Genomic DNA, 16,364 nt, shown 5'->3' on the forward strand with positions numbered 1-16,364 from the left:
AATGAGGGCTGTCTTAAAGCGCTTGTTACCCTAACATTTCATATTCCTGATATGTGCCTGCTGTACCTTGTACTTGTATGACAAAGTCTTGTTTTCTCTTTTATCGCTTCCTTTGTGTGAAATCCCTGGTGTTCCTCCCAGTCCTTCTGCTTTCCTAAGAAATAAAGGGATCGGGAGCTTGGTCCCCAATCAAGCTCCCCAAAGAAATGGGGCAATTGGACTATCTCGGTACGGTGAAGCAAAAGATTCCCTCTACTTATTGCACCAATGTCTATTCCCCTAGTTAGCTAGTCTATTAAAACTCTGATCACATCTTACTGTTGATATCACTATAATACAAGGTTAGCTATGAAACCAAGCACACTGCTTAATAAAACAAAGTCTTATTTATTTCCCAAGAAAATAGGAAAATGCTAACATGAAAATACTAAAGAAAGATACTACATATAACACCAGAACATATAATACAAGAATATCAAAGATACTGCACAAAAGGGATGAATTCACTCCTGTGTTCCCTTCTTACACATTCATTCAGACCCATTCGTTACCACCCCACTAGCCTCCTGTCCAATGAGATATTGCCAAGAGGTGGTCTTTTTTAATATATTATATTACTGTCCGTCCTGCTATATTGGCCTCTAGGGGCAGCATTGTCCATGTATCATCTCTAGGTGCCTGTTGATCCTTTCATCTTTGTCACCCACTGTCATCAACCATCATGGCAGCCATGGTACTATTTGAAGATTGCTTTCAGGGTATTATCATACCAGTCGGCTCGGAGCCAAGCCAAGTTGACCAGCCTTGATGAAGGCCAGATCTCTTCTTTCAGATATGCTCCAAAGACATTCCAGACCGCCCCCATAAAAGCAAAGGCTTGGTTGTATCAACCAGAAGGAAACTCCAGAAATATGATATTTAGTGGGACTGCTTCAGCAGTCCCACTATTGTTATTCGTTTTTATTTATTAATCATCTTTTTATTATTATTCTGTACTTTTTTTGGCTCTGCATAACTTCTGAATACTTTCAGCTATTAAAGCCATTCAACTTTTAAAATGTTCAGCTCTTTCAGCTGATGATGGGACTTTTTCAACTTTTTTCTACTATTTATACTTTTTAAAACATTAAGCTTTTTTAAAAAAATGTATAATTGAAGTCAATGAGAGCATGCTTCAAATCCTTAAAATCTTCTTCCGCTCCCAAAAGTTTCAGCTCCTTCATACTTTCACCTACAGACGCCAAACAAACTTTAAAATGTTCACAAAGTATTCCGCTATCTGGCTATAACTTTTCAGTTTGATATCTTTTACAGTTTTTGTGAAAAAAGTAAAGTTTAGTGATCATTTCATTAAATTTAGGGCATCCAGGCTTTTGTTGTCTGTTTTGTTTCCATGTTTACCAAAGCTTCTTATACACAGTGATGGGCAGTGGGGGGAGGCGGCTAGAGCATCTCAGATTACAGAGCCCGGAGGAGAGCACAGACACACCATGTACTGATTTATAATAGAGGAATATGATGGGGCAGTTTTGATGGGGCAGTTTTCATGGGGGCAAGGTTTGATGGGGCAAGGTTTGATGGGGCAGTTTTTATGGTGGCAATATGATGGGGCAGTTTTGATGCTATTCAGCATTCCCACCCATTTTCTCCAGAAAATTTATTTTCTAGTAAATCATGTTGCCTTCCAACAATAATACAAAGATTTATTAATACAAAAATGAATAACACATAAATAATCAGTTACAGGATAAAAGCATGGTAACAATCCATGTGTATCACCAAGGTAATGATCCCAGAACGAGGAAGATCACAGTGGGATAGTTGATGACGGATAACATCTGAACTAGTTTCGTGGGCTACTGCCACTTCATCAAGAGAATATCTGTAATTTGATTGACAAATGATCTATGACAATGTAATTAACCAAAGAAATATATGGTAACAGCATTTAATACAAAAGTATCAAAAAGACAATGTATATACATAAGGGGAAAGAGTGAAGCTGCTTACCCACACGTCCTGGCAGGCACAGGGTACAAGGCGTCACCATAAAGGAGGTCCCCCTGTGGAGACAAGACAGTGGACTGGAATCGAAACAAGTGCAATAAGACAGGTGATGTAGGTAAACTAAATATTTACTTTTGAAGAAGCTAGGAGTGGAAAGGTGTGACTGATTAATTACATTGTCATTGATCATTTGTCAATCAACTTACAGATATCCTCCTGATGATGCGGTATTAGCCAGCAAAACTAGTTGAGATCTTATCCGTGATCAACTATCCCACTGTGATTTTCCCAGTTCAGGGATCATTATCTTGGTGATACACATGGATTGTTACCATGCTTTTATCCTGTAACTGTTTATTTGTTATGTGTTATTAATTTTTGTATTAATAAATATTTGTATTATCTTTTACATATTTGAATTGAGTTTTTCTTCACCGTACCGAGATAGTCCAATTGCCCCATTTCTTTGGGGAGCTTGGTTGGGGACCAAGCTCCAGATCCCCTTATTTCTAAGTTTCTGGATAATGGTACAATTATCAATATATCTTTATCATTACTATTGTTATAGAGGCTATACCTATTATTCCCTCTGCTTTCCTATTATAAACTGACCACACTTGGCGGGAGAGCACAGCATGGTCAGTTCTCTAGCTATGCTGGGGACTCAAAGAGGGGAGGGGAAAAAAGGCAAAGAGGGGAGGGAAAAAAACAGTGTAAACTACAGTAGCACACACAAGCGAGTGGGATAAGGATGACAGTTAGCGATGGTCCCTCTGCTTTCCTATTATAAACTGACCACAATTGGCAGGAGAGCACAGCGTAATCAGTTCTCTTCTCTAGCTAGGCTGTGAATTCAAAGAGGGCAGGGTAAAAAAGGCACCAGGCAGGCATAGTGAAGCACAATTTAAAAAAGAATAAAAATCAATGTAAACTACAGTGGCACTCACAAGTGGGTGGGATAAGGATGACAGTTCACGAAGGAAAGTCCAAGTATGAACCAAAAGCGGGGGTATTTGTCTGTGCTCGGAAGAATGCAGGCCATGTGGAGGGAGTGAGATTAGCCTGGGATCCGTACAGGGGGAACCCCCGCATCAAGCTGCCCTATGTGGCCGTGATGGTGTGTCTGGTGTTCAGATGTCTGTCCAGAGAATGTGTGTCCAGCTGGAGTGAAGATAGGAGCTGTCAGCCCATCCATTGTGACAGCCAATGAGAACGCGTTTCAGATGCAAGCCATGCCTCCTTCGTCAGCCTGACAGATGGACATCTGATCACCGCATGCACCATCACAGCCAAATAGGGCAGCTTGGCGCTGGTTGCCCCTGTACGGATCCCAGGCTCATCTCGCTCCCTCCACATGGCCTGCATTCTTCCGAGCACAGACAAATACCCCCGCTTTTGGATCATACTTGGTCTTTCCATCACGAACTGTCATCCTTATCTCTACCACTTGTGAGTGCCACTGTAGTTTACATTGATTTTTATTCTTTTTTAAATTGTGCTACACTATGCCTGCCTGGCGCATTTTTTCCCCCTTCCCTCTTTGAATTCCCAGCATAGCTAGAGAACCGACCACGCTGTGCTCTCCTGCCAAGTGTGGTCGGTTTATAATAGGAAAGCAGAGGGACCATCACAAACTGTCATCCTTATTCCACCCGCTTGTGAGTGCCACTATAGTTTACATTGATTTTTTATTCTTTATTAAATTGTGCTACACTATGCCTGCCTGGTGCCTTTTTCCCCCTCCCTTCTTTTATTTCAGACAGTGGATTCCCAGCCCACCCGTAAAGGCAGGCTTCCTAGTGTTTGCCATTCTCTATATTACTGACATTTATTCCCACACCTCCAGGAATAAGATTTTTCTTTTGGTTTTATTAATTTAACATTTGCTTAATTACGTTTTAATACTACGGGCTTGGCACAGCATAGTGCTGTAGTGCATTTTGTTTTATGCTGGCAACTCGGGCTGCCCTCCTCCAATGATCAGACTTGTCCTGACACAGCCATTCACTGGGAAGCTCAGTGTACTGCTGCTCTCCCCCCGCCCCCCCAGATCCCAGATCTAATGTAACTGAGAACAGAGGGAATGGGATCACTTATTTAAAGAATTGAAAAAAGAGATTTGTAATATTTGATATATCTATACAAAAATGTTTTGCCTTTCATTTCTAATTTAAACAGAATGGTTTGTTTTACAATCACTTTAACTGCTTGCCGACCAGCCACCGTTGTTATAAGTATACACACATGGAGACATGATGGGACAGTAGCCAAAATTCCGTGACTGTCCTGCTGCATCTTGGCAACAATGACAGGGCTGTTCTCATACTAGTATAAAAACTTTCTAGGGGCTGCAGTTCCTCTGAGCTCCACAAGATGGTGATCTCACTTCTACCCAGATGAATAATCTCTATGGAAGACAGACAGGAAGTGATGTCAAGTGCAGACAGGAAGTGATGTCAGATATAAATAGATAGTTCCAGGTGAAAAGTGAGTCGGGAGGAAGTAGAGAGGAGACATTGCTGGAAGTGGCAGCAGAGGAGGTAATAAGATCGTATTTTCTCTTTACACCCAGTAACCCCCCGTCATGTCCGTCCTCTTTACACGCACATGAACTTTAGTGGCATCCCACTCTTAGTCCGTAGGGTTCCCTATTGAGTTGGCCCACCCTTTGCAGCTATAACAGCTTCAACTCTTCTGGGAAGGCTGTCCACAAGGTTTAGGAGTGTGTCTATGGGAATGTTTGACCATTCTTCCAGAAGCGCATTTGTGAGGTCAGGCACTGATGTTGGAATGATAAGGCCTAGCTCACAGTCTCCGCTCTAAAGCTTAATGTACACGGGACGTTTTTACAATCTCTCCTGAATGATTTAGCTTCACAGATAAAAACTCATGTTTAAAACATCAATTTTGCCACGTTTACATGCTGTGTTTAGCCAAAAATGAAAAACTGCTGTAAACGAAACGCGGCTAAACGCCAGTACCGCGTTTAGTGGCGTTTAGTGGCGTTTGGCGTCTGAACTCATTTTTTTGCCTTAAAAAAAAAAAAAGCCTCTAAATGCAACAGCCTAAAAATGACATTACATGAACCTGTGTACATGCACACATACAGTGGGGATCAAAAGTTTGGGTACCCCAGATAAAAATGTGTATTAATGTGCATAACGAAGCCAAGGAAAGATGGAAAAAATCTCCAAATGGCATCAAATTACAGATTAGACATTCTTATAATATGTCAAAAAAAGTTAGATTTTATTTCCATCATTTACACTTTCAAAATTACAGAAAACAAAAAAATGCCTTCTGCAAAAGTTTGGGCAGAGTTAATATCTTGTACTGCCCCTTTTGGCAAGTATCACAGCTTGTAAACGCTTTTTGTAGCCAGCCAAGAGTCTTTCAATTCTTGTTTGAGATATCTTTGCCCATTCTGCCTTACAAAAGTGTTCCAGTTCTTTGAGATTTCTGGGCTGTCTGTCACGCACTGCTCTTTTAAGGTCTATCCATAGATTTTCAATAATGTTGAGGTCAGGAGATTGTGAAGGCCATGGCAAAACCTTCAGTTTATGCCTCTTGATGTAATCCCCCGTGGATTTAGAGGTGTGTTTAGGATCATTATCCATTTGTAGAAGCCATCCTCTCTTTAACTTCAGCTTTTTCACAGATGGCATCAAGTTACCATCCAAAATTTGCTGAAATTTTATTGAATCCATTTTTCCTTCTACTCGTGAAATGTTCCATGTGCCACTGGCTGCAATACAACCCCAAAGCATGATTGATCCACCCCATGCTTAACAGTTGGACAGAGGTGCTTTACATTAAATTCTGTGCCCTTTATTCTCCAAACGTACCTTTGCTCATTCCGGCCAAAAAGTTTTGTGGTGAGGACGTAGAAGAGGTTTTCTTCTGATGACTGTTCCATGAAGACCATGTGTAGCACTTACCCCCGAAGAAGCGGCTGAATTTTTCTGGGCTTACCGATTACCTCCACCAGCTCGTACTCGTTTTCCTTGTCTAGGGGTTCCCAGGGTTGATAACCCAGTAACTGTAGAGACTGACACTTGAATTCCTTGTTAGGATTTTTATTTTGCATAAAACAGATGAACAAACTCAGTCTCTAAGTTGGGAATAGAGGGTATCAGGATAAAGTTTAGCTCAGGGGCTCGGAACTGCTGACTTCAATAAAAGTCTCTCTCTCTCTCTGTACATAATTCAGGGAATAGCCACTCGCAACTGGACTCTTTAACTGTTGGATAAATCCTTGAGCTTGGACTTAGCAGCCAACAGGTAATTCTAGCTTTGCAAAGTCTCTCACTAAGACTTGGTAGAAAAACTTAGTTGTAACCGGAAAGGATAGAAGTAGGAACTTTTTTTACTGTACCAGAATCTTTCAGCCTGTCCGGCGATACCATAAGAAATTTGGATTCAATCAATGTCCATGGCAGCTCAGCTTCCAGGCTCTTACTGAGCAGCCAACCTTGTGCGTTGCTCTCCTACTGAAGAGTCCTTCCCTGGTTACATGTAGAGTTGCCGGGCCTCTCCAAACCTGAGATGGCCCCGGAACACCTTAGAATCCTCCCTCCAGTTACTGCACCTCGGACTAGCCAGTTCCAAGGCTCAGAAACGGATGGATCTGCACCACAGGCCATGAGGGACCATGGGGGCTGGTCAGGAGGACCAGGACCACGGAGTCAGCAACAACTTCTGGACCGGAACCCAGAACCACGTGACTTCAGAACCTTAAGTACCCCCTCCCGGAATACACAGCGAGGCAAACTCCCACTGACTGGCTCAGAGAGAGAGATTGGTACCTAATGCGTCCCATCAGACTGCGTTCTAAGGCCTCTCACAGGTGCGAATCCCACCTATGATCAGGCAGAACCTTAATACAGCCCAGCCAAACTGATGCCAAAACACAATTTAGCACAATTAACCCCAAAACTCACTACAGTTTTGGGCAAAAACTAAATTTACGAACATAGCGCATACTCATTAGGAGTACCGGCGCTACACATGTCTTTATGGACCTTGCTTTGTGCACTGGTCCAAATCATTTGGTGGAGGGGGATTTTGATGTGGGGTTGCTTTTCAGGTGTTGGTCCTGGCCCCTTAGTTCCAGTGATTTTTTTTTTTCATTTTGGATAGAGTGAGGGTTATAACCCCTGTAAGGTTTATTTTTGCCATCTGTGTACCATTGTGGAAATTTAACTTCACTTCCTGTCACATGGCCAAACAGGAAGTGAGAGGAAATCCCTGCAAATTAAAGTGGAGTTCCACCCAAAAATTGAACTTCCGCTTTAAGTGCAGGTGACGCTCTGTCATGCCACATTTGGCATGTCATTTCTTTTGGGGGGGGCGCATACTCTCTTTTTAGAGGCATCCAGCTGCCACTTCTACCGGGGCTCCGTGGCACTGGAAAGGAAGTATTGCCCCACCCAGTAGTACATTCCCTATGCCCCCCCTTTACCCCCATGCTCAGTAGTACATTCCCCCCACACTCAATAGTACATTACCACCCTCCAGCTCCCCGCTCTGTAGTACATTACCACCCCTTCTCCCTGCTCAGTAATACTCTTCCCATAACCTCCCATCCCCCCCTTTACTCACTAGAACCCCACCTGCTCAGTAGTAACCCCCCTCCCCCACTCTGTAGTACATTCCCAAATACCTAACACCCTACCAGTAGTACATTCCCGTTACCCCCATGCTCAGTAGTACATTCCATCACCAACCACTGCTCAATAGTACCCCCCCCTTTACTCACTAGAACCCCCCTTACCCCCATGCTCAGTAGTACATTCCATCACCAACCTCTGCACAGTAGTACCTCCCCCTTTACTCACTAGAACCCTACTAATACTATCACCCCACCCAGTAGTACATTCCCTATGCCCCCCCCTTATCTTCATGCTCAGTAGTACATTCCCCTCAACCCACCACACTACAGTACATTACTACCCTCCAGCACCCCGCTCTGTAGTATGTTATCACCCATTTTCTCTTTCCCTATCCTAATATTGTTCAACCAATACTGTCCAGAAAATTCTACACTATCCGTCTACAGAAAAACCTGTGTAGATCACATGACCACAACAATGAGGATGGAGGTGGACCAGAGTCACATGACTGAGAGGATACTAAACCTCACTCTGGAGATCATCTACCTGCTGATTGGAGAGGTGAGGAGGATTCTGGGAGGTCACATGACATCACTCAGGTGAGGAGGATTCTGGGATTCTAACATGATATTTCTATTGGTTTTCCAATACAGAGTTTTCCTCTTGTGAAGTCTGGAGATCCTATGACCATCACAGTGCCTCCATGTGAATGCCTAAAACCCGATAGACACAACATGGAGAAGATTCTAGAAGTCACCAAGAAGATGATGGAGCTGCTGACAGGAGAGGTGAGCGGTGCCGGGAATTCTGGGACATTATCCAGTAACAGACAAGGGATGTGTCTGGATGGTGACTGTATCATTGTGTGTGTCAGGTTCCTATAAGGTGTCAGGATGTCACTGTCTATTTCTCCATGGAGGAGTGGGAGTATTTAGAAGGACACAAGGATCTCTACAAGGACGTCATGATGGACAATCAGCCGCCCCTCACATCACCGGGTAAGAGGAGACTTTATTGTAAAGGAGAGAGCAGTACGGAGGCTCCACCTAGATCCCCCATCATCTGATAAACACATAGAAACAATGTATTCAGTCAGTGTGTGTGTTTCCTACAGATGGATCCAGTAATGGGAACCCACCAGAGAGATGTCCCCGTCCTCTGTATTCCCGGGATTCCACACAGGAAGATCACACCATCCCTCACCATCATCAGGTAGCTGAGGAACATCCACTGATGGTATCATTAGAATCTGTACATTATCTGCTTTGTTTTGTAAGGCTCAAAGGCCTCCTGTTCCCATTGCCCATGGCTCCGAAAGATGTACCACACTTACTGAGACCCTTGTTGCGTTAAAATGTCCGATCGGACCGTGTTGTCGGATAATCTGACTGTGTGTGGGCTCCATCGGACTGTTTCTGTCGGAATATCCGACCGACAAAGTTTTAGAGCTGGGCTATAAAATTTTCCGACAACATGATCCGATCTGACTTTGTCCGATCGTTTGTAGAGAATTTCCGATCGGACAAAGTGCCACGCATGCTCAGATCAAATTCCTAGACCAAAGCTATTGGCTACTAGCCTGAACGTAGTCCCGTCGTAACGAAATAACGCCCTTCACGTTACGAACGATCGGATTTTCCGATAACTTTGTCCGACCGTGTGTATGCAACACCAGTTTCGGACAAAATCCAATGGATTTTGTTGTCGGAATGTCCGACCGTGTGTACAAGGGCTTAGAAAGAACAGCACATTTTTTAAGTGACCTGATTTGAGGGTTGAAGAAAACACTACCTAAACCACTGGCTAGTGGGTCTAAGTATAGTTAGCTAGCACAACAACCCCCTCTTTAAAAATAAATAAATCCCCTCCCCTTCTACCATATTACCTTTTCTAGCACAAAAAATACCCTCTTTCTAGCACAAATCCTCTTCCTCCCATCCCCACTCCCAACACTAGGGATGGTCCCGTGGTATGGTATAGATTTTAAGGGGATCTCCACGCCAAAATGAAAAAAAAAAATTGGCATGGGGTCCCATCTAAAATCCATACCAGATCCTTATCCGAGCAAGCAGGAAAAGGGGGGAACGAGCGAGCACCCCCCCTTCCTGAACTATACCAGACCCCTTGCCCTCAACACGGGTAGGGTGCTTTGGGGTCCCCATGTTGATGGGGACAAGGGCCTCATCCCCACAATCCTGGCCATTGGTTGTGGATGTCTGTAGGTGGGGGGCTTATCGGAATCTGGAAGCCCCCTTTTACAAGGGGGGGCCCCCAGATCCTGCCCCCTCCCCTATGTGAATGGGTATTGTACCCCTACCCATTCACCCAAAAAAGTGTCAATAAATAAGAAGCACAATATACAGTTTTTGACAAGTCCTTTATTAAAAAAAGAAAAAAAAATGTCCTGTGATGTCCATCCATCTTCAATCACGCAGCCCGATGGACCTGAAAAATAGAAAACAAAACAAAAAAACTCTGCCTTGATCAAAGGTTCCCGCCGACTGCTGTCTCTTGGTTGTGACAGTTGTTATATAGGCAAGAGCGGGGCCACCCCGTGACCGAATTACCCCACCCCTTCTGACATCATATGCCGTCAGAGAGGGGCAGGGTCACCCAGTTACGAACAGCGGGTGGCCCTGCTCTTGCCTATATAAGAGCTGTCACAGAGAAAAGACAGTAGTCGGATGGACGCCTCACATGGAGTATTTTTTTTGTCGTAACTAGATGATCCCACCCCTATTTGATGGCACATCAGGTCCGTCTGGGGGGGGGGGGGGCGGGATCTGGGGGCTTCCAGATTCCGATAAGCCACCCACCGGCAGACCCCCACAACCAATGGCCAGGATTGTGGGGACGAGGCCCTTGTCCCCATAAACATGGGGACAAGGTGCTTTGGGGGGGACCCAAAGGGCAGGGTATCGCCCCCCCCCCTCCACAATTTCCTAGCCTGCCAGCCTTCTTGCTCAATAAGGGTCTGGCATGGATTTTGGGGGGGACCCCACGCCATCTATATAGCGAGCAATTTTAAATGAAATTTTTTCCTTTAGAAATGTAATTTTGCTGCAGCACTGTAAAACACATCAGACCGATGCGCCACTTTGCAGGCAGACCAAGGGGACCCCCCAGGCACAATATTTAAAGTAATATTTCATTTTTATTGTTTTACTTACTGCTCCTGAAAAAACGGCCTTTTTAAAAACTTTTTTTTTTTTTTTGCATTGATACATGTCCCCTAGGGCAGTACCCGGGTCCCATAGATATGAAGGTAAAAAACCTTCTGTGTGCAGCAGCCCCCTAATACTTACCCGAGCCCCCTTGCTATCCAGCAATGTCCAGGAGAGCCTTGCTTCTCCGGGGACTCGCACTCCTGATTGGCTTTTGGAAGCAGCAGGAGCTATTGACAGCAGACTGTCATTCCCAGAAGGCTCAGCGGTACATATCCTTTCTCGCTCTGAAACTGGTTGGTGAACAGGTCTTACTTGGACAACACACAGCAGAGATAATATCCCAGCTACAGTTACAATTCATGTGATTTTTATTATTTTCAGAGTGGAAACCTGAAAGATTTTAAAGTAGAGGTTAAAGCAGAAGAAGAAGAGAGGTATATGAGGAATGATCAGCAGTCTATGGAGGAGGATGGAATAACAGGGACATTTATAGAGGAGGACACTCCTACAGAGATCAGCACAGGTGGGTCATTAACACTAAATACATTCCTCCACCCATACTGCTCACTGATTGGTCCAGAGTAGGGCAAGGACTGGGTGATATCAGCCTGCAATACCCTGGTCACTTTCCTGAGCTGTGTTCCCCGTCCTGTATTTCTCTTGGACAATCTAACTTCTCTGTGCTCTGTATCTAGTCTGGATTTATGTACATTCTGGGGTTCAGCTGGCAGAAAAATTTTGGTTTTCACCAAAACTCGACCTATGAAGCTAGAACATGTACCTTGGGTCTTCTGCCCCATATCCTGGGCCTAGTAAGATCTCTGACAGAGAAATTCTCCCAGGGTTACTTGCTCTGTTTGCTGGCTGTGCCGGGTGGAGGGATATGTCTGTATAGTCTCAGACCCAAGTCACTGAGTGCAGTCTCAGGAGATGGGAGGCAGCAATGTGGGACCTCTGCAACTTGTCTCAGGTAAACATTTAAAGTAGAACTATGGGCAAAACTTTTTTTCCCAGAAGATTTTTTTTTTTGCCATCCGTGTCCCATTGCAGAGATTCCCCTTCACTTCCTGTCCCATAGCCAAACAGGAAGTGAGAGGAAATCTCTGCAAATTAAGGGGGAATTTTTTGGGGACCCTTAGGTCACCAGAACTGGTGTCCCCATTGAAAGATTTCCCCTCTTTCTTTTCTGGAGATAACTTTTACTTTCACTTCCAATGATCATGGTAAACAAGGAGATTTTCCCTCTCTATTTATCTTAACAGGGACACAGGTAAATATTTAAAAAACCCGACAGGTGTTCTAATATATCCTCCTTCTATCCAAAACTAAAAGTTTTGCCTTTAGTTATAATTTAAGCTTCCGCTGATTACTGAATGCCAATATTATGAGTCCTAACCCTTACACTATATAATTTATATTGTACATTACATACACTTGCACTATATACCCTATGTCAGTGATGGCGAACCTCGGCACCCCAGATGTTTTGGAACTACATTTCCCAGGTTGCTCATGCACTCTGCAATGTAGTTGAGCACCATGGGAAATCTTGGTTTAGGGCAAAAATCTGAGAGATATGAAAGTTGAGGGTAAAGCAGAAGAACAAGAGGAGAGGTATGTGAGGGATTATCAGCAGTCTATGGAGGAGGATGGAATAACGGGGACATTTATAGAGGAGGACACTCCTACAGAGATCAGCACAGGTGGGTCATTAACACTAAATACATTCCTCCACCCATACTGCTCACTGATTGGTCCAGAGTAGGGCGGGGACTGGGAGGAGTCAATAACCCAGTGATGATGGTCTTCAGGATCAGTCCAGTCTTCATCTTGGTTGTTCTCCCCCCATCCTCACTCTCTGACCTCTGGTGGGGCTCAGCCCCGCTGTTATTCATGACTAAATCATGGACTAAATAAGGAAGTGCAGGACTTCTTGTGTTGGGAAGATGGCAATGAGTGATAGAGGGGGAGGGGACACTCGTCCTATAATCCCCTCATCAGTGTCACTCCTATAAAAGACGGTTCTCGTTGTTTTCTTACTCTCTGACTGATGGGTAAACTTTATATTTTATATTTCCTTATTAATAATGTGGCTCACTAATGAATTCTAATGCCCCGTACACACGAGCGGATTTTCCGTCGGAAAAACCATCCAAGATTTTTCCGAAGGATATCCGCTCAAGTTTGGCTTGCATACACACGGGTCACACAAAAGTTCTCGGAACTTTTGACCGCCAAGAACATGGTGACGTACAACACTGATGGAGCATACACACTGTCGCATTTTCCGACCCAAAAGCTCTCATTGGACTTTTGCTGGCCAAATTTCCGATCGTTTGTACGCGTCATTAGCCTCCAAATCTTGGTTAAGGAGCCCATATAAGGACATAAGCATGGCTTTACCTTACACCAAAGGAATATGTGATTGTAAGCAAAATGTGGCCGACCCCACTTTTTTCTCTACGATTGGCACATCACATTCAAATTCTATATTACCAAGGCCAAAACTGGTAAGATTTTAGTCCCGTATCCAGAGCAGCATCATGCATTACGCAAGCATCTGCTCTGATCATCTGGCCATGATGTATGAAAAGCAGGGGGACTCCATGGCAAAACAGCATCTTTAGTTAAAGCGGGAGTCCACCGGGACTCCGCGTTTTTTTTTTTTTTTTTTTTTTTTTTAAAGCCAGCAGCTACAAATACTGCAGCTGCTGACTTTTAAAATAGTGACACTTACCTGTCCAGCGCACCCGCGATGTCGGCACCCGAAGCCGATCGCTAGGTCGTCTGTCGGGTCCTGCCGCCGCCATCTTGGGAATGGGAATCAGGAAATGGAGCCTTTCGGCTTCATTTCCCGGTTCCCTACTGCGCGAGCCGCGCGGCGCAATCCGGATGGTCCCCGCTGCCTCTGGGAACTGTGTGTTTCCCAGCAGGCAGCGGGGCACTTGCGCAAAGGCGCGGGCAGTTGCGGAAAGGGGCGTAATCTACGCCCCTTTCCGCAGACAGCTATCCCGGAAGTGGGTGCAGTTACCTGGATTATCCAGGTAACTGCACCCCCCTCTCCCCTGAAAGGTGCCAATTGTGGCGCCGGAGGGGGGGGGGGATTCCGATGAGCGGAGGTCCATTTTAGGGTGGACCTCCGCTTTAAGTATTCTTGTTCTATTTCCTTTATCTTTACCGGCCGTTACTTTTAGTAAAGGTTATATGTATAATTATTTGTGTGATCTCTCTTTGCACGCATTGAATAAAAACCCTAAAAGAACTTAAGCGATCACGTGACTGCGATACAAAGGTCCATGAATAAAGAAATGACCTGGTAGGAGATCAGAGGACCCATTTACTAGTTACCTTGAGGGTGGGATTGTAAGATGTGGGCGGAGTCCTGGTTTAAGGGAACCAATCAGCTCATGTCTAGTAATAATCTTTGTATTTCTATTTTAGTAGATGGACGGGAGATGAGGAAAACCTCAGAGGATTGTCTCACTTTGTCTCCAGACTGTAAAGTAGAAGATGAGGACATCACACAGTATAGTCCAGGAGAAAACCCGACTACCTCAAATGTCCATCCGGCACCACACAGTGTAGATGGACCATCGTATTCCTCTTATCCTGAGGAACCTCAGACTGTGAGGGACGGCGCCGTCCTTCCAACAGATGAGAGGTTTTCCTGTACCGAGTGCGGGAAGGGATTCCATTTTAAATCCAAACTTAATAGGCATGAAAAATCTCACACAGTGGAAAAACAGCATTGTTCTGAGTGTGGCAAATGTTTTTTAAAGAAGTCCAGCCTTGTCATACATCAAAGGTCTCACATGCGTCAAAAGTCTCATTCTTGTTCTGAGTGCGGAAAATGTTTTGTACAAAAATCAGATCTTGTCACACATCAGAGATCTCACACAGGGGAAAAGCCGTTTTCCTGTCCTGAGTGCGGGAAATGTTTTTCAGATAAATCCAATCTTCATACTCATCAGAGATTGCACACGGGAGACAAATGGTATTCCTGCCCAGAGTGCGGAAAATGTTTTGTACAAAAATCACAACTTTTCACACATCAGAGATCTCACATGAGGGAACAGTTGTATTCCTGTCCTGAGTGCGGGAAATGTTTTTCAGATAAATCCAATCTTCATACTCATCAGAGATTGCACAGGGGAGGGAATCTGAATTTATGTTCTGAGTGCGGGAAATGTTTTATAAAAATGTCACAACTTGTCAGACATCAGAGGTCGCACACGGGGGAAAAGCCGTTTTCCTGTCCTGAGTGCGGGAAATGTTTTTCACAGAAGGCCAATCTTTACACACATCAGAAATTGCACACGGGGGAGAAGCCTTATTCCTGTCCTATGTGCGGGAAATGTTTTTCACAGAAGTTTAGTCTTTATAGACATGAAAGCTTGCACACAGGGGAAGAAGCCATTTTTCTGTCCTGAGTAAGAGAATTGTCCCTCACTGAAGTCCCGTCTTCCTGTACATCAGAGATCTCACACGGGGGAGAAGCCACCTTCCTGTGCTGAGTGAGGGAATTGCTCCTCACTGAAGTCCTGTCTTCCTGTACATCAGGGATCCCACACAACCCTTAAGGTGTATTAGTGGCTTGAGTGTGGGAAATGTCTTCTATATGAATGTTGCTGGACATCACAGCTCTCATGTGGGGAAGAAGCACACCCTGATATACACCTCAGATATACTCCATGGCTGATCTTTATCATGTAAGGAACAGTTCATAAGGAGATCAGAGATCACCAAAGACATGGAGGAAGTGTTGTACCGTGTTGGCCATTGATGACAGTAGAAAAATAAAAATGGAGTCATTACCTTTCATTGGCTGAATAAATTTTGTTGTGTAAGCTTCACAAACAGTGGTCTATTTATTTAAAAAAATAGATGAACACGTGTGACAAGCATTCTCCCAGTTGTTACGAATGTTAACACTGTTTTATTTCATACAGTGATTTCCTATGATCATCGGCTCCATCTAGTGGCCATAATGCTGTATTGCGCTGTTTTTTACTGATTTAGGTATTTCAAGAAAAATACTACATTATGGCCACTAGAGGGAGCTGATGATCATAGGAAATCACTGTATTAAAGCGGTAGTAAAGCCACTGAGTTTTTTTTTTTCATACCTGCAAGGGAAAAGGCATAATGAGCTAGTATGCACCGCATACTAGCTCATTATGAAATACTTACCTTATAACGAGGCCCCAACATCTGGCCCGATGCACGCCAAGGGAGCTGACATGTTCCCTCGGCGTGTCTTCCGGGTATCGCGACTCCGGCGATGTGAGTGGCAGGAGCCGCCATATCGTCACTTCCGCGCATGCACACGGGAGATGTCTTCCCGGCAGGGTCCGGCGTCTGCCGGACTTTCAGCCGAGAATTCCCTGTGCGCATGCGCTAATGCAGTCAGCGGCGCATTGCGAGGGGAATATCTCCTAAACCGTACAGGTTTTTTTTACCTACAGGTAAGCCTTATTATAGGCTTTCCTGTAGGCAAAAGTTGTAAAAAGGACTATACAACCGCTTTAATTAAAATGGCCAGAATTTGTGTGCTTGTCACACTCCTCCAACAAATTTT

General features: G+C 44.4%; 1 protein-coding gene across 1 annotated transcript in view; it reads left to right on the top strand.

Moving 5' to 3' along the window:
• The window catches only part of LOC143986844 (uncharacterized), a 247,655-nt gene that overhangs the window by 123,268 nt on the left and 108,023 nt on the right, over nucleotides 1-16,364 (top strand). Inside the window, 1 exon segment of the mRNA XM_077485252.1 lies at nucleotides 14,228-15,211. Coding sequence (XP_077341378.1) covers nucleotides 14,228-15,211 — 984 coding nt within the window.

This window comes from Lithobates pipiens, unplaced genomic scaffold, assembly GCF_037356315.1.
Source record: "Lithobates pipiens isolate NorthernLeopardFrog02 unplaced genomic scaffold, aLitPip1_a1.2 Scaffold_18, whole genome shotgun sequence".
In the NCBI taxonomy this organism is placed as follows: Eukaryota; Metazoa; Chordata; class Amphibia; order Anura; family Ranidae; genus Lithobates; species Lithobates pipiens.